The sequence below is a fragment of the Leucoraja erinacea genome, chromosome 35, assembly GCF_028641065.1.
Source record: "Leucoraja erinacea ecotype New England chromosome 35, Leri_hhj_1, whole genome shotgun sequence".
NCBI lineage: Eukaryota > Metazoa > Chordata > Chondrichthyes > Rajiformes > Rajidae > Leucoraja > Leucoraja erinaceus.
The window spans coordinates 8,778,455-8,796,734 of NC_073411.1; the positions used below are offsets into that span (position 1 = coordinate 8,778,455).

Here is an 18,280-nt window from a genome sequence, read left to right on the forward strand (position 1 = left end):
ATCTAGATAGATAGATAGATAGCCTTTTATTATCATTCAGAAATCTGAACGAAATTGCAGCAGTCAACATATAATACAATACAATAAAACAACAATAAACACACATTAACATCCACCACAGTGAGTCCACCCAGCATCTCCTCACTGTGATGGAGGCAAAAGTCTTAGGTCGCAGTCTCTTCCCTCCTCTTCTCCCTCTGCGCTGGGGCGATTCCCCCCCCCCCCCCCCCGGGCGATGTTAAGAACAGTCCCGCGGCTCAACACCGCGGCCCGGGGTGGTTGAAGCTGCCGCCCACCAGTTCTGCAGAAGCAGCTGCTGGCCCGCGGCCGAACCCCGGACTCAGGCCACCGCCGCCAGAACACCGTCCCAGCCACCCTCACGTGAGTACTGCGCCGTCTTCAGCCTCGGGCTGGGCCGCCCCGACTTGGGCGTCACTTCTCCCCCCGGACCGCCCCGCCCCGCCCCGCCCCGAAATCTCTGTATCACCCTCTCCCTAAATCAGTCTGAAGAAGGGTCTCGACCCGAAATGTCACCCATTCTTTCTATCCAGTGATGCTGCCTGTCCCGCTGAAGTACTCCAGCATTTTCTGTCGATCTCCAGTTCAAACCAGCATCTGCAGTTCCTCCCTACAACAGTGGACTGGACAGATGTGCAGGGTCAAAATGAAGACCATAGCAATGACTGGACTGATGTGCTGGGCAGCAGTCAGACCATTGCAAGTCCTGGACAGATGTGCCAGTGAGAGTGCGGACCATTGCACACACTGGGCAGATGTGCTGGGAGCTGCGAACCATGCCACATACCAAGCAGATGTTCGGGCAGATGTGCATCATTGCACCAAATGGACAGATGTGTGGGAATCTGCGCACCATTGCGCAGCCTAATTAATTTAAAATCTGGTCATTGATATTCCCTGGAAACTGCTCCTCTTTTCATTTTGAATTTTCTTCTGATTTTCCTAAACCTTTATATTCCCAGCAGCTAACAGAGCCTAAACCACCCTGAACGCACAACAAAATATTTGGTTGTATGGTTGGGGAGTTAGTTAGGGTTAGGTTTAGCTTAGTTTATTGTCACGTGTGCCGAGGTACAGTGAAAAGCTTTTGTTGCGATCTAACCAGCCAGACGTTGCCTATTTCCTTCGCTCCATAGATGCTGCCGCACCCGCTGAGTTTCTCCAGCACTTTTGTCTTTTCGGTTTCGGGTCGAGACTCTTCGTCAGTCTGAAGAAGGGTCTCGACCCGAAACGTCACACATTCCTTCTCTCCAGAGACGCTGCCGGTCCCGCTGAGATACTCCTGCATTTTGTTACTCCGCTCTGGGAGTAGGAGTGGGGGCGGATCCGGACCGCAACGGCCGTGAGCCCCAGGCCGAGTTTGGCGATCGTTTGCGTGCTTCTGCTGCTGTTGGAGGTGAGACGTTGCGTCGTGCCAGGGTCTTGGGCCTGTCCCACTTTGGCCGTCAGTTACGTGACAGGCCGGTGGCGCGCGAAGATTTTGTGCTGGACGAAGTCCACACTCCTCCACGCCACTCCATGCGCCCGTCCCACACGCTACCCACACGCTAGCAGGTCGCGTAAATGGCGCGCGAATCACGGCCAAGTGGGATAGTGCCCTTTACAGTGACAGAGTCCCGGGTTCAATCCTGATGACGGGTGCTGTCTGGACGTAGTTTGTACGTTCTCCCCGTGACCGAGTGCGTGGGATTTCTCTGTGTGCTCTGGTTTCCTTGCACACTCCAAAGACGTACAAGTTTGTAGATTAATAGGCTTTGATAAATTGTCCCTAGTGTGTAGGATAGTACTAGTGTACAGGGATCGCTGGTCTGAGCGGACCAGGCAGGCCGAAGGGCCTGTTTCCACACCATATCTCTGCAAAACTAAAGCAGTTGTCCAAGCAACCTTGACAAATCTAAATCCATTAGCCCAGAGATGAATATTTGCTGCCAATTATATTGAAACAATCAATATTCTGCACTCTGTTCATATTCCCTTTTGCAGTTATCTGTGTGTAAGTATGTGGTTTGATCTGCCATGATAGTACATAAAACAAAAGATTTTTCCACAGCAGCTCATTACATGTAACAATGAAAAAACCCAACACCCTGTCGGAGCAGAGGAAATACAGCAGCCATTTTTACTTTTGTTTTAGAGATACAGCATGGAAACAGGCCCTTCGACCCACCGAGTTCATGCTAACCATCGATCACCCATGCACACTCGTTCCACATTATCCCATTTTCTCATCATCTCCCTACACACTAAGGGGCAATTTATACAGAGGCCAATTAACCTGCAAGCCTTGGAGTCTGGGGGGGGAACCGGGGGTCGGAAACCCACGAGGTCACAGGGAGAACTTGCAAAATCCACGCAGACAGCACCTGAGGTCAGGATCGAACCCGGGTCTCTGGCACTGTGAGGCTGCAACTCTACCAGCTGTGAAACTGTGCAGTGCAATCCTCACATGGATAGTGATTAGGATACATTTAATTTAACATATGCTGTGTGCTGATGGCCTTGCTCATGGAGGGACGAGGGTTGTTTTTGACTGCATGGCTGTGTTTAGTATAGTTTAGTTTAGTTTAAGGACACATCGCAGCAACAGGCCCTTCTGCCCACCGAGTCCGTACCGACCAGCGGTCCCTGCACAATAACACTACTCTACACACACTAGGGTCAGCTTTTACATTTACACCAAGCCAATTAACCTACAAACCTGTACGTCTTTTGGAGTGTGGGAGGAAACCGAAGATCTCGGAGAAAAACCACGCAGGTCACGGGGAAAACGTACAAACTCCGTATAGACAGCACCCGCGGTCGTGGATCAAGCCCGGGTCTCTGGCGCTGTAAAGGGCCTGTCCTACTTGGGCAGCCTAATTGGCGAGTTTGAAAAAATTACATGTTGAAAACCTCCTTCGACCGCCTTTGACTATGATGAAGACTATCTCCGACTACCTTCGACTACCCCCGATTACCTACGACTAACATGCCGACCTATTACGACTAAACCTACGACTAAAAAAAGTATCGATTTTTTTTCCATTACTCGCGGGCATTTTTTAACACATTGAAAAAAACGCCGCGACCTAGCTGAGGCCTCGAGTACGCGGAGACCACTCGCGAGCATGAAGGAGAGTTACGAAGACCTCCTACGACCTCGTGTCGACCATGCTACGAGTACGAGTCGAGGGCAAACTCGCAGATTAGGTCGCCCAAGTGGGACAGCCCCTTAAGGCAGCAGCTCTACCGCTGCGCCACCGGGCTGCTGGAGCCTTGCACCGGAAACTTACCCTCCCGATCTCCTGCCTGGTTTTCCCATCAGGAAGCAACAGCGGGCATCACGGAACCGTACGGGAATGTAGCAGATTTTTCTTTGTCCTCAGGTGAAGATCAGGATAGCAGTGTTTTAATCTCGGGGGATGTTCGTTACTTCTCACCCAACCCATGATGTGAGCTGCCAAAACTGCCCAGAAAAATAATCTTAACAAGGACACTACCCTATCAATAATGCAGCAGAATTAAAAATTAACTGATGTAAAGATTTTCGTCAAGGTTTGTGCAAGAGGATTCCTCTCGCAAGACAAGGAAATTAGATACTTGATTCAGCTGCCTCAGGTTCCTCATTAATTATATTAATCTATTGCTGCATAATCAGTGTCTATTCATTACTTGAGTATTATACAATTATAAATGCCATGTATCTCACTTCTTGGCTTAAATGCTGCCACTTGATGGGCACATGTAGTCGCTGATGCTGTGTGGCACGATGGCGCAGGGGTAGAGTTGCTGCCACACAGCGCCAGAGACCCGGGTTCGATCCTGACTCCGGGTGCTGGCTGTGTGGACCGCGTGGGTTTATTCCAGGAGCTCCGGTTTCCACCCACACTCCAGGTTTGCTGGTTAATTGGCTTTGATAAATTCCTCCAGTGTGTACGATGCAGAACTGGGGTAACATAGAACTAGTGTTTGGTAGATCGATAGACGGCGTGGACTCGGTGGGCCGATGGGCCTGTTTCAATGCTATATCTACAAAACTAAATCTGAAACTAAAACTTTGCTTCTCAATAGACGCTGACTGGAGGATGAGATCAACGGTTCCCTAACTTGGGATCTTGTCAGTGAAAGTTGAAACAACAACAGACAATCGACAATAGGTGCAGGAGTAGGCCATTCGGCCCTTCGAGCCAGCACCGCCATTCAATGTGATCGTGGCTGATCATCCACAATCAGTACCCCGTTCCTGCCTTCTCCCCATATCCCCTGACTCCGCTACCTTTAAGAGCCCTGTCTAACTGTCTCTTGAAAGCATCCAGAGAACCTGTCTCCACCACCTTCTGAGGCAGAGAATTCCACAGACTCACAACCTCTCTGGAACTGTGTGAAAACGTTTTTCCTCATCTCCGTTGTAAATGGCTGACCCCTTATTCTTAAACTGTGGCCCCTGGTTCTGGACTCCACCAACATCGGCAACATGTGACTTTTAAACAGCAAAAGACATGAAATACTGGACTAGCTGAGTGGGTCAGGCAACATCCCTGGAGAATATGGGTAGATGGCGTTTCTGGTCGGGACCTTTCTTCAGACTGATTGTGAGGGGAGCTGGGGTGGGGGGGGGCTAAGGAAGCTGGAAGTGAGGACGGCCAGGGACAAAGTGTGGCAGGTTATAGGTGATCACAGAGGGGGTGCAGTGGTCACAATGCTGAATCAAGGAACTGCAGATGCTGGCTTACAAAAAAGACACAAAGTGCTGTTGTAACTCAACGCATCAGGCAGCATTCTCTGAAGAAGGATCCTGACCTGAAACATCACCTATCCATGTTTTCCAGGGATGCTGCCTGACCTGCTGAGTTACTCCAGCACTTTGTGTCTTTTTTGTAACCCAGCATCTGCAATTCCTTGTTTCTACAACTAATACATGATAGAAATGTTCAAGAAGGAACTGCAGATGCTGGAAGATCGAAGGTACACAAAAGTGCTGGAGAAACTCAGCGGGTGCAGCAGCATCTATGGAGCGAAGGAAATAGGCGACGTTTCAGGCCGAAACCCTTCTTCAGACTGATCCAAATGGTTGAGAGGTCTATAGGCCAAATGCAGACAAACAGAACTAGCCCAGCACAGCAACTTGGTTGGCATGAACATGGGGAGCCGAAGGGCCTGTTTCCATGCTGTACATCTCTATGGTTTTATGAGTGCAATAATACAGACCAAAAGAGAACACCTTATATAAATATATGCGTAGAGAGTAACTGCAGATGCTGATATAACCTGAAGACAAACACAGGAGGCTGGAGTAACTCAGCGGGTCAGAAAAAAGGAATAGGTGACGTTTCGGGTCGAGACTTTTCTTCAGGCTGAAGGAGGGTCCCGACCCGAAATGTAACCTATCGTTTTTTGCCAGAGATGCTGTCTGATCTGCTGAGTTCCACCAGCTTTTGTGTCTGTAGTCCCTGATATAGCCTTTCAGCTTCAGGTATGTCCACCAGGGGGCAGATTTAAACCTGACGAGGGGTGATCTTATAGATATATTACAAAATCATGAGAGAAATAGATCGGATAGACGCACTGAGTCTCTTGCCCAGAGTAGGGGAATCGAGTAATATAGGTTTAAGGTGAAGGTGGGGGCAATGATTTAATAGGAACCAGAGGGGTAACCTTTTCACACAAAGGTTGGTGGGTGTATGGAGCGAGTTGATGTGTGTATGGATATCTGAAATCAAACCGAGTCCACGCCGACCAGCGATCCCCATACACTAACACTGTCCTATACACACTAGGGACAATTTTACATTCATGCATTAATACCAAGCCAAATAACCTACATGCCTGTACGTCTTCAGAGTGTGGGAGGAAACCGAAGATCCCCGGAGTCAGGATCGAACCCGGTTAAGAGACCTTTGTAAATTGCTACGACTCTTTGGGCGACTGAGGGGACTAATCATGACCATATGGGCGACACCCTGGCGACCTGTCGCGGGGTGAAGCCTGTACGGTCGTGAGGAGTTGCCCAAAGAGTCGTACCTTGTTCTGGTCGCCGCTGGATTTTCAACATGTTGAACATTTTCAGCGACCTGTAACAACCTATGACGGGTGCCGGCAGTCGCCGAAAAAGTCACGTAAGTGGGACAGGCCCACAAGCATATAGATATATATATAACCTATATATAGGTAGATTAACATCTAGAATTAATAGATTATAGGGGTGGCATGTTGGCACAGCGGTAGAGTTGCTGCCTTACAGCGCCGGAGACCCGGGTTCGATCCCGCCTGCTGCTGCTGTCCGTACGGAGTTTGTACGTTCTCCCCGTGACCTGCGTGGGTTTTCTCCGGGTGCTCCGGTTTCCTCCCACACTCCAAAGACGTACAGGTTTGTTGGTTGGTTGGCTTTGGTATAATTGTGAGTTGTCCCTAGTGTGTGTAGGATAGTGTGAGTGTGCGGGGATCGCTGGTTGGCACAGACTCGATGGGCCGAAGGGTAACTTTCCACGCTGTATCTCTAAACGAAACTTAACTAAATCTACGCGATAGTAGATCTTAGATCTGATCTATTAGATTAATATTTGGGGGAATTTGTATCAACCCCCCCCCCCCCCCCCCCCCCCCCCCCCCCCCCTCTAAGCAATTCACTGCTCTGTCCTTTATTGCGTGAATATTGGTCACGTTTTGTACAGAACTCATAACATTGTGTAAATTCTTCTTTGCATAATTAATGATTATGTTTTGACAAATTGTATTTTTGCAGTAATTATGTAGCAGATGCTTCTTTGCAACTACATCCTGAGGAAGATATGGAGGCCATTGACAGTAACGCTAATTGTAATTTTATGCGTAGAGTCGATTTAACTTTCATGTTAAATTATCCCAGTTACTATGAATAACTGGACAATGAGATGAGTCGCATTGAACAGGAGTGCAAATTAGGACTTTGCAGAGAGATGTGCTCCTTGCTTCCGACATGGTGACGAGCTGGTTTTATCCAGGGCATCATCCCAGGGTGATGAGGACAGATGGGGATCTTGCTTTTGCTGACTGTGCATTCCCTGTCACGGTTGCTGCGAGCAAAGCTCCTCCTCCAAGAATTAGGTCGTGTCGACTTCAATCGGACCAAATTTCAGTGAGTGCAAGATGCAGTAGTAGAGTCAGAGAGTCACAGGGACCGGCGAGCGGGAGACGCTGTGAGGCAGGAGGAGAGAGGGGGAACAAAGGGGAACCTTGCACGGGGGTAATTTGTAGCTGTATAAGCGCCCTTTATGTGGCAACTATTTACATACCTTGGGTGTGCAAGCAACGAATTTCACTGTGACTTGTCACAGGTGACAATAAAGTATTCAATTCAATACAGTGTGGAAACAGGCCCTTCGGCCCAACATGCTCACACCGGCCCAACATGTCCCAATTCCACTAGTCTCACCTGCCAGTGCTTGGTCCATATGCCTCTAAACCTGTCCTATCCACACGGTAAATGTTTCTTAAACCATGCGATTGTACCTGCCTCAACTGCCCCCTTCCAGCAGCTCATATACTTTCCATCCAAAGTTGCCCCTCAAGTTCCTATTAACTCATTTTGACCACCCTATATACCTATGACGCCATCTTTATGCATTACAGCATGGTTTGGGAACAGCCCCATGTAAGATCACAATAAATCGCAGCAAATTCTGGACGCAGCCCAGACCATCACACAAGCTAACCTTCCTTCCATCGACTCCTTTTATACCTCACGCTGCCTCGGCAAGGCCAGCGGCATAATCAAGGATGAGTCGCACATTGGCCACCCTCTCCTCCCCTCTCCCAGCAGGCAAGAGGTACAGAAATGTGAAAACGCATAACTCCAGATTCAGTGACAAATTCTTCCCAGCTATTATTAGGCAGCATCCTATTACCAACTAGAGAGTGGTCCTGAGCTGCCACCTATCTCATTGGAGACCCTTAGGCCATCTTTAATTGCACTTTACTGGACTTTATCTTGCACTAAAACATCATTCCTTCTATTCAGTATCTGTACTCTAGGGATAGCTTAATTGTAATCATGTATAGTCTTTCGGCTAACTGGGTGGTACACAGCAAAAAAAGCTTTTCACCTCATCTCGGTACATGTGACAATAATTAACTAAACTAAACTACAAACTCCACCTGACCAAACTCCATTACTCCAGCACTTTGTGTCATTTGTTTTGGAAACTAGGATCTCCAGTTCCTTGTTTCTACATAATTGCTTGACATACTTGCGCATCATATAACCATATAACAATTTACAGCACGGAAACAGGCCATCTCGACCCTTCTAGTCCGTGCCGAACACATAATCTCCCCTAGTCCCATATACCTGCGCTCAGACCATAACCCTCCATTCCCTTCCCATCCATATAACTATCCAATTTATTTTTAAATGATAAAAACGAACCTGCCTCCACCACCTTCACTGGAAGCTCATTCCACACAGCTACCACTCTCTGAGTAAAGAAGTTCCCCCTCATGTTACCCCTAAACTTCAGTCCCTTAATTCTCATGTCATGTCCCCTTGTTTGAATCTTCCCTACTCTCAGTGGGAAAAGCTTTTCCACGTCAACTCTGTCTATCCCTCTCATCATTTTAAAAACCTCTATCAAGTCCCCCCTTAACCTTCTGCACTCCAAAGAATAAAGCCCTAACTTGTTCAACCTTTCTCTGTAACTTAGTTGCTGAAACCCAGGCAACATTTAGTGTTTGAACCAACATCACTTTGAACCTCCAGGTCCCTCTGCCTGTAACATTTTTGACTTTTATTCCATTTAAATAATTATAAGAACTGAACAAAAGGCCCAAAAGGATAACTCTTCCTTATCTTTACAGGTCATTGCTGAGTATGTTCAGTTTAGTTTAGAGGTACAGTGGGGAAACAGGCCCTTCGGCCCACCAAGTCCATGCCAACCATTGATCACCCATGCACTAGTTCTAATGCATGTTAATAATAATAATAATAATAATTTTATTTATATTAAAAACCCATAGCTTTGCTGCTAATCCTTACACACATTAGTAGGGCAATTTACAGAAGCAAAAGCCAATTCACCAGGGAGTACAAATCTGCGTTTTAAGTCTGGATTTGAAGCCTTTGGATCTTACACATTAGAGGGCAAACTGAAGCCAATTCACCTACAAACCTGCACGCCTTTGGAAACTGGGAGGGAACCGGAGCACCCGGATAAAACCCACACGGTCACAGGGAGAAAGTGGAAACTCTGCACAGACAGCACCCGTAGTCAGGATCGAACCTGGGTCTCTGGCGCTGTAAGGGAGCAACTCTCCAGAATGTATTGTTATTTCCCCGACCACCCCCCCCCCCCAAAAATAACTGGGCATTAGTTCATTCCAGTCTGAAGAAGGGTCTCGACCCGAAACCCAAAACGTCACCCATTGCTGCCTGTCCCGCTGAGTTACTCCACCACTTTGTGTCTATCTTTGGTGTGAGCTGGCGTCGACTGTTCAGTCCATGCTCCATTCAACCCCTGTGCTTGCTTTCCTTCTCTCGTAGGGCTGAACGTGCAGGAGGTGCTGATCAACGTGTCTCGGCAGCAAGTGGAAGATTTCCACGGCCCGGAAGACTACTGGTGCCTCTGCGTGGCCTGGAGTGAGCTGGGGACTACGAAGAGCAGGAAGGCCACAGTCCGCATCGCATGTAAGCAGTCGCTAATGCCCACCAGCACCGCGCACAAAAAGATCTTACAGCGAGCAAGATATCCCACTCGACGAAAAAGACCTAGTACGGCCATGGGCAGATCTGTGGGTAATTTTCGGCCCCATTTCCGTAACCGGCTTCCGTCTCCGCACCAAAGATCCCGTAGCGGAGCAAAGATACTAGTGCGGAGACGGAAGCCGGTTACCGAAACATCCTCGTAAAAATAAAAGTTATTTGGTAAAAATCTTCTCCTCATTTTCAGAATTTTAATTTATTAACACAAACTGTTCCCCCGCAACGTTGATTACACTGCGGGTCGGGTCGGGTCCGGGTTACAGAAATGGATGAAAAAAAGGCCCACGTTCCGCTCCGTTGCGTACTACACGTCAGCCCATTGCATTTAGCAGGAGTGATCTATCTTGCTCCGCTATAGGATCTTTGCCGTGCATGCTCCTACAGAGATGAATTAGCTATCCAATTCTGCAGTCCTTACAGGCTTTGGCTGCTGTTGGGTAGGTAGTCCATCAAACTGGTTCCGCTTGAATAATTGGAGCCCCGTGTGAACAACACAGCCTGGGCAACTTGCAAGCGCGGGCATACTGAAGCTGTTGGCTACAGGCTATAAATAATGCATGGACCACTCTTTTTTTATTTGGCAGGTTGCGGGTCTTGTAATGACTTGTGTTTCACAAAACACACTAGCAAGAGATAAATGCCACCATCGGCATGGTGGAAGATTTCTGCCTGCTCCTAGCCTTGCATGCTAAAGAGAGTCTTTCTCCAATGCGGCTCTTTTTAAACCAGGGGGTGTGAAATAAACCTGCATCGGAGAGTGGAAACATTGAAAAACATGGAAAATAGCTGCAGGCGTAGGCCATTCGGTCCATCAAGCCAGCATCGCCATTCAATATGATCATGGCTGATCGTCCAAAATTAATACTTGGACACACCAGAGGCAGGAAACATGTTCCCGATGTTGGGGGAGACCAGAACCAGGGGCCACACAGTTTAAGAATAAGGAGTAAGCCATTTAGAACCGAGACGAGGAAACACTTTTTCTTACAGAGAGTTGTGGGTCTGTGGAATTCTCTGCCTCAGAGGGTGGTGGAGGCCGGTTCTCTGGATACTTTCAAGAGAGGGCTAGATAGGGCTCTTAAAAATAGCAGAGTCAGGGGATATGGGGAGAAGGCAGGAACGGGGTACTGATTGGGGATGATCAGCCATGATCACATTGAATGGCGGTGCTGGCTCGAAGGGCCAAATGGCCTACTCCTGCACCTATTATCTATTATCTATTGCTGCTACAATTCTTGGTGCCCCTTTTTTGTGTACGGGGTGATTGCTGTTCGGCGCAGACTCGGTGGGCTGAGGGGCCTGTTTCCACGCTGTATCTCTACAGTCTACAAGCAATGTCACAAGTGTGTGCGAAGGAACTGCAGGTGCTGGTTTAGACCGAAACTGGAGCCGAAATGCTGGGGTAACTCAGCAGGTCAGGCGGCATCTCTGGAGAAAAGGAATGGGTGATGTTACAGGTTGGAACCCTTCTGGAGGGCCCTGGAGAGGAAAAGGCTACAAAAAGTAGTAAACACTGCCCAGTCCATCATCGGCTCTGACCTTCCTTTCCATCGAGGGGGTTTATCCCAGTCACTGCCTCAAAAAGGCTGGTAGTATCATCAAAGACCCACACCATCCTGGCCACACACTCATCTCCCTGCTACCTTCAGGTACAAGGTACAGGAGCCTGAAGACTGCAACGTCCAGGTTCAGGAATAGCTACTTCCCCACAGCCATCAGGCTATTAAACCTGGCTCGGACAAAACTGACTATTAATAACCCATTATCTGTTATTTGCACTTTATCAGTTTATTTATTCATGTGTGTATATATTTATATTATGGTATATGGACACACTGATCTGTTTTGTAGTAAATGCCTACTATGTTCTGTGTGCTGAAGCAAAACAAGAATTTCATTGTCCTATACAGGGACACATGACAATAAACTCACTTGAACTTGAAGTCTAAAGTGTCGGACTAAGGGGGATTTAATCTGTATTGCCACTGTTGTCCTGCTGATCCAGCAATCAGATTACAGTTCCTGGTCTTCTGATTGAGAAAGGAGAAAAGAATAATGTTGGGAGAAGGGAGGTGTGGGGGAAAGGTAATGGTTGCATGTTAATTAACATTGATTTTGCCTCTAAGGTAGAAGTTATGACTACTTACAGCTGATGCATCACTTTTACTTACAGATCTCTTTATTCTTACGATGCAACTGCAAGAACTTTCTGCCAGGCTTTAACTCTCTGTCGAGAAAGTTGTCACCTCATTACTTGTAGTGAAATTTTAAAGTCACATTCACCATTTCTAGCCAATCTCAATGGGCAGTCTGAAGAAGGGTCTCCACCCGAAATGTCACCCATTCCTTCTCTCCAGAGATGCTGCCTGTCCCGCTGAGTTGCCCCAGTATTTTGTGTCTTTCTTCAATGGCCAGACCTTTTGGTTTATCCATTTTCGGTTCAGAACTAAAGGAACTGCCATACATACGCTGGTTTACTAAAGAGGACACAAGGTGCTTGTACTCAGCGGGTCAGGCAGCATCTCTGGGGAATGTGGATGGGTGACGTTTTAAGTCGGGACCCATTTGGTTCATCCAGCCTGGCTCTACTGCTTGAAAGAATTACCCCTCTGTTGAATTCTACAATTTTAGGCAATAGTTTCTGCTTTCATTTCATATATGTGCAATCTTTTTTTTAAAAAGTATCACTTTCAGGAGAGTAGTTTTGGAAGCACGTTCACTCTCAGAGGGTGTTAGAAATTTGGAACTCGCATCTGCAAGTGGCATGCCAACTCTTGACTTCACATCTGAGATTGCTAGATTTTTAATGAGGGGAGATCGAGCAAAGGTGGGTCTGTGGACTTTGATCATTGATCAGCCACGATGCAGTTGAATGATGCCACAGGCTCGAAGGGCTGAATCATCATCTCCGCAGATCCCTTCAGTCCACCCCATGCCAGATGGGCGCATTGATCTGAAAGATCACTCGGTCCGCAGGCAATGCCATGTTGGGACTGAAAGCTGGAATAAAAGTCAAGTCAAACTGAGTTTGTGATTAACTGATCTATTGGTTTCTCCTCCTCCATCCACCCCCACAGATCTGAGAAAAAACTTTGAACAAGATCCACAGGCAAAGGAGGTTCCTCTTGAAGGGAAGATAATCCTACATTGTCGTCCGCCTGAGGGAGTTCCCTCAGCCAAGGTAAGAAGCTGCTATTGATCAGAATCAGAATCAGATTTTTTTTGCCAACATACGAGGAATTACACTGGCCTTGATTCATCACAAGCTAGTATCATTTCAAAGATTCAATGCTGTTATTTTTGCTCTTGGTATCACTATGTTTGGACGATTGCTTTGATTAGTTTAGTTTAGAGATACAGCGCGGAAGCAGGCCCTTCGGCCCATCGAGTCCCCGACGACCAGCGATCACCCCATACACTAACATTAACTGCACACACTAGGGGACATTTTTATTTTATATACCAAGCCAATGAACCTACAAACCTGTACATCTTCGGAGCAAGGGAGGAAACTGAAGATCTCGGAGAAAGCCCACGTGGTCGCGGGGAGAACGTGCAAGCTCCGCACAGACAGCACCCGTAGTCGGGATCGAACACGGATCTCCGCTGCTGCATTTGCTATAAGGCAGCGACTCTACCACTGTGCCACCATGATCGCCCTCTGACTGAAGTAGTAGCCAGGATATAGGATACGTTACACAAAAAAGTTGGAGAAACTCAGCGGGTGCAGCAGCATCTATGGAGCGAAGGAAATAGGCAACGTTTCGGGCCGAAACCCTTCCAGAGCTGAGTTTCTCCAGCTTTTTTGTGTAACCTTCGATTCTCCAGCATCTGCAGTTCCCTCTTAAACACTATAGGATACGTTATATTAGGAGATACGAATGGAATGTAAGAAAGGAAATACTACTGGTCGGTGCAGACAAGCACCCGTGGTCAGGATTGAACCTGGGACACTGGAGCTGTAAGGCAGCAACTCTACCGCTGCGCCATCGTGCCACCCCTATGCACTCCGATGTTGAAATGATTCAGACAGATCAACCGCACTCGATATTTCCTATGACACAGAGAGAGGACAAGCTGGCCCACTGAGTCTATGCTGATTCACAGAGTATAGAGTCATACAGCGTGGAAACACGGCCCAACTTGCCCACACCGCCCGCCCTACACTGAAGAAGAGTTTCAGCCCGAAACGTTGCCTATTTCCTTCGCTCCATAGATGCTGCTGCACCCGCTGAGTTTCTCCAGCATTTTTGTGTGCCCCATCTACACTGTTCCTGCTTGCCTGTATTTGGTTCATATCCCTCTAAACCTGTCCTTTCCATGTACCTTTCGAATTGCTTATTGTGACAGTACCTGCCTCAGCTACCTCCCCCAGCAGTTCGTTCCATTCACCAGCCATCCTTGATGTCCCTGTGACCTATTCACCCCACATTCCCATCAGCCTCCCCAAATCTACTACTCACCCACACATGAGGGACAGATTGCAGTGGCCAATTAACCTACCAATTTCCAAATCACTGGGATGTGGGAGGAAACCTTGGTTTAGCTTGGAGATACAATGTGGAGATAAGCCCTTCGGCCCACCGAGGCCAAGTCGACCATTATTCCACTAGTTCTATGTTATCTCACTTTAACATCCTACGCACCAGATGCCAATTAACCTACAAACCTGCACATATTTGGGATGTGGGAGGAAACTGAGAGTATCATTATTTACTTAATTTCAGCATTTTGGTGCAGATAGGTAATTTAGAATTACATAGGTGCACATCTCAACTGATGGAATAATGGCCCTGTCCCACGGTACGAGTTCATTCCAAGAGCTCTCCCCGAGTTTACCCTGATTCGAACTCGGAGATTTACGGCAATGGCCGCTCGTCGGTACTCGGGGCTCTCGTGGACATTTTTCAACATGCTGAAAAATCTTCACGAGCTTACCTGCTGTTAGCGAGTCTTCCCGAGTACCTGCCGTTAGCGTTACGAGCCGCTAAGAGACGTACCCGCTACGTTCATTCTCCGTGCTTACCAGAAGTGTGTTGTTTTAAAACTCGGGAGAGCTCTTGGAATGAACTCGTACCGTGGGAAAGGGCCATAACTTTGATTATTCAATCTTTTGTGGATTTAGTATTAGAGGCATAGAGCGTGGAATCAGGCCTATCGGCCCTACTTGCCCATGCCGGCCAACATGTCCCATCCACACTTGTCCCACCTGCCTGCATTTGGCCATTTCCCTCAAAACCTGTCATGTCCATCTAGTTGGCTCAATGTTTCTTAAACATTGCAACAGTACCCGCAAATTTCTAAAGGGTTCTCGAAAAATCTTAGACACCCAAACTATAGTTCATTCAGCACAACGTTAAGGGATATACCAACACCCAGAATATTAATTGACAAAAGCAATGCTGTCTTGAACCCTTTGTTCAATGGCCACTTGGAACCTTGCCCAATCTTCAGTGATCAGGGAGACCCATTAATCTTGTCTGTCATTGTTACAATGACACAGTATTGGAATATCCTGCACCCAGCGACAAATTCCATTGATCTTATTGCATCAATGAATGTTATACTCTGAATGGAATTTGGGATGCCTCATGGTGCCAGAGACCCGGGTTCGACCCCAACATCAGGTGCTATCTCCTGTCTCTGTGGAGTTTGCACAGTGCTATGTATTATGTTTACATATGTAGACACAACATGCTGGAGTAACTCAGTGGGTGAGGCAAGCATCTCTGGAGAAAAGGAATGGCCTCGCCCCGAAACGTCATCCATTCCTTCTCTCCTGAGATGCTGCCTGTCCCGCTGAGTTACTCCGGCATTTTGCGTCTATCGCTAAGTAACGCTCGAGGCCAGGATCGAACCCAGGTCACTGGAGCTGTGAGGCAGCAACTCGATTAGCTGCACCACCGTACTGCCCCTCATTCATATGAATTTTTCTTTTTGATTTTCACAGGCACAGCTTGATTATTTAAGTGAATTGATGGCACCTGGTGGAATCTGTAATCAGTGTGGCATTGATACCTAGCTTTAGGTTTTGGACACCAGCAGGACTGAGCCTGCCACATTCTTTCCAAGATTATTTCATTTTCGAAATCAATAAAAACCCTCTCTTGCCTGCACCTGCTGTGAATGGGATTGGATGAAAGAAAAATATTTTTATATTCATAAAGTGCCTGTCCACATCTCTCAGGCTCTTCAAAGCACTTCATTTCAAGCCACTGCGACGAGTCTTATCAGCTCCGTCCCGCATATAGCGTGGAGGTGAATGAAGTGGGAATATCAGGGAGAACAAGCAATCCCCTGCAGCACAGAACAGCATGGGGAATGACCCTTTGCCCCACAATGTTTGTGCCGAACATTATGCCATTTGAATCAGATCTCAAATGCTGCAGAAACTCAGCGGGTGAGGCAGCATCAATGGAGAGAAGGAATAGGCCACGTTGCCTGAGTACCATCTATCTGCCTCTATCCATTGCACTTTCATGTGCCTATCTAAAAGCCTCTTAAACACCACTATGATATCACACAAAGCAACAATAGACAATAGGTGCAGGAGTAGGCCATTTGGTCCTTCGAGCCAGCACCGCCATTCAATGTGATCATGGCTGATCATGCCCAATCAGTACCCCGTTCCTGCCCTCTCCCCATATCCCCCGACTCCGCTATTTTTAAGAGCCCTATCTAGCTCTCTCTCGAAAGCATCCAGAGAACCTGCCTCCACCGCCCTCTGAAGCAGAGAATTCCACAACCTTTGATCGACACAAAAAGCTGGAGTAACTCAGCGGGTCAGGCAGCATCTCTGGAGGAAAGGAAATGGTGACCTTTCAGGTCAAGACCCTTCTTCAGACAGAACTTCAGGTGGAAGAAGGATCTCAACCCGAAACGTCACTTATTTCTTTTCTCCACAGATGCTGCCTGACCCGTTGAGTTACTCTAGCTTTTTGTGTCTATCTTAGGGTTAAACCAGCATCTGCAGTTCCTTCTTACTCCCTTCCATTGACTCCATTTATACCTCACGCTGCCTCAGCAAGACCAGCAGCATAATCAAGGACAAGTCGCACCCTGGCCACTCCTTCTTCTCCCCTCTCCCATCAGGCGAAAGGTATAGGTGTGAAAATGCACACCTCCAGATTCAGGGACAGTTTCTTCCCAGATGTCATTAAACCAAGTCAAGTCAAGTCACTTTTATGTCTATAGCACATATTAAAAAAAACTCTCGTTGGCCAAAGTGCTTTACATTGGTGGAGGCACTAACCTTATACAACAGTGGTTCATAGGCAACTGAACCACCCTACCATAACCAGAGAGCAGTGCCGAACTACTATCTACGTGAAAGGGGACCCTCGGACTATCTTTGATCGGACTTTACTGACTCTACCTTGCCCTAAACGTTATTTCCTTATTATGTATCTATACACTGCGAATGGCTCAATTGTAGTCATGCATTGTCTTTCCGATGGCTGGTTAGCATGCAACAAAAGCTTTTCACTGTACCTCGGTACACGTGACAATAAACTAACGTAGACAAAAATGCTTGAGAAACTCAGCGGGTGAGGCAGCATATATGGAGCGAAGGAAATAGATAACGTTTCAGGCCAAACCCCTTCTTCAGATTATAAAAACAGACAATTCCTTCCCTGACATTCTGCTTCCTCCATCACCACCCATGGCAATGCGTTCAACACCCCCACTATTCTCAGTGTGAAAAGAATTGTCCCGTATCTCTCGATTAAAACTTTCCCCTCTCACCTTATGACTATGCCCTCTAATCTTGGACATCTCCATCCTGGGAGAAAGATTCTGACTGCCTACCCTATCTATGCCGCATGTTATATATTTCAATCAGGTCTCTCCTCAGCCTCCGACGTTCCAGAGAAATGTGGAATGTTTAATATCAACTGGATCTTTGGAATGCGTTTGGATGTTTTACCCCTCACATGTAGCAAGGCGACACCGTGCCACCTTACAAATCACTTACAGTCCCCAAACACACCATCCATCCCCGATGCTGATAATTAAAGTTCATTCTTTGCATCTACATTATCTTTATAAATTGTTTCCCCCTCATATGTTGAATCTTCACATTAAATATATCCTCGGGGCAGCACAGTGGTGCAGCGGCTAGACTTGCGGCCTTTATGCCCCTGTCCCACTTAGGAAACCTGAACGGAAACCTCTGGAGACTTTGCGCCACACCCAAGGTTTCCATGAGGTTCCTGGAGTTTTTTGTCAGTCTCCTTACCTGCTTCCACTTCCTGCAACCTCCGGCAACCACCTGCAACCTCCGGGAACCGCACGGAAACATTGGGTGGGGCGCAAAGTCTCCAGAGGTTTCCGTTCAGGTTTCCTAAGTGGGACAGGGGCATTGCAGCACCAGAGAACCGGGTTCCATCCTGACCTCAGGTGACGTCTGTGTGGAGCTTTGCACGTTTCTCCACGTGACTGCGTGAGTTTCCTCCCGCATCCCAAAGACGTGCGGGTCTTTCGGAAGGTCAATTAGCCTCTGTAAATTGTCCCTGTGAAATGCAAATGGGTTAACATGAGGCTAGTGTG

The 18,280-nt window shown here is 47.5% G+C and overlaps 1 protein-coding gene across 2 annotated transcripts in view; it reads left to right on the top strand.

The window, feature by feature from the left end:
- LOC129713297 (netrin receptor UNC5D-like) overlaps window positions 1-18,280 on the top strand; it is a 346,405-nt gene that overhangs the window by 238,225 nt on the left and 89,900 nt on the right. For both annotated transcript variants that reach the window (XM_055662249.1, XM_055662250.1), the window contains exons 3-4: window positions 9,512-9,655; window positions 12,808-12,911. In XM_055662249.1, the coding sequence (XP_055518224.1) occupies window positions 9,512-9,655; window positions 12,808-12,911 (248 nt within the window). The remainder of the gene's footprint in view (window positions 1-9,511; window positions 9,656-12,807; window positions 12,912-18,280) is intronic.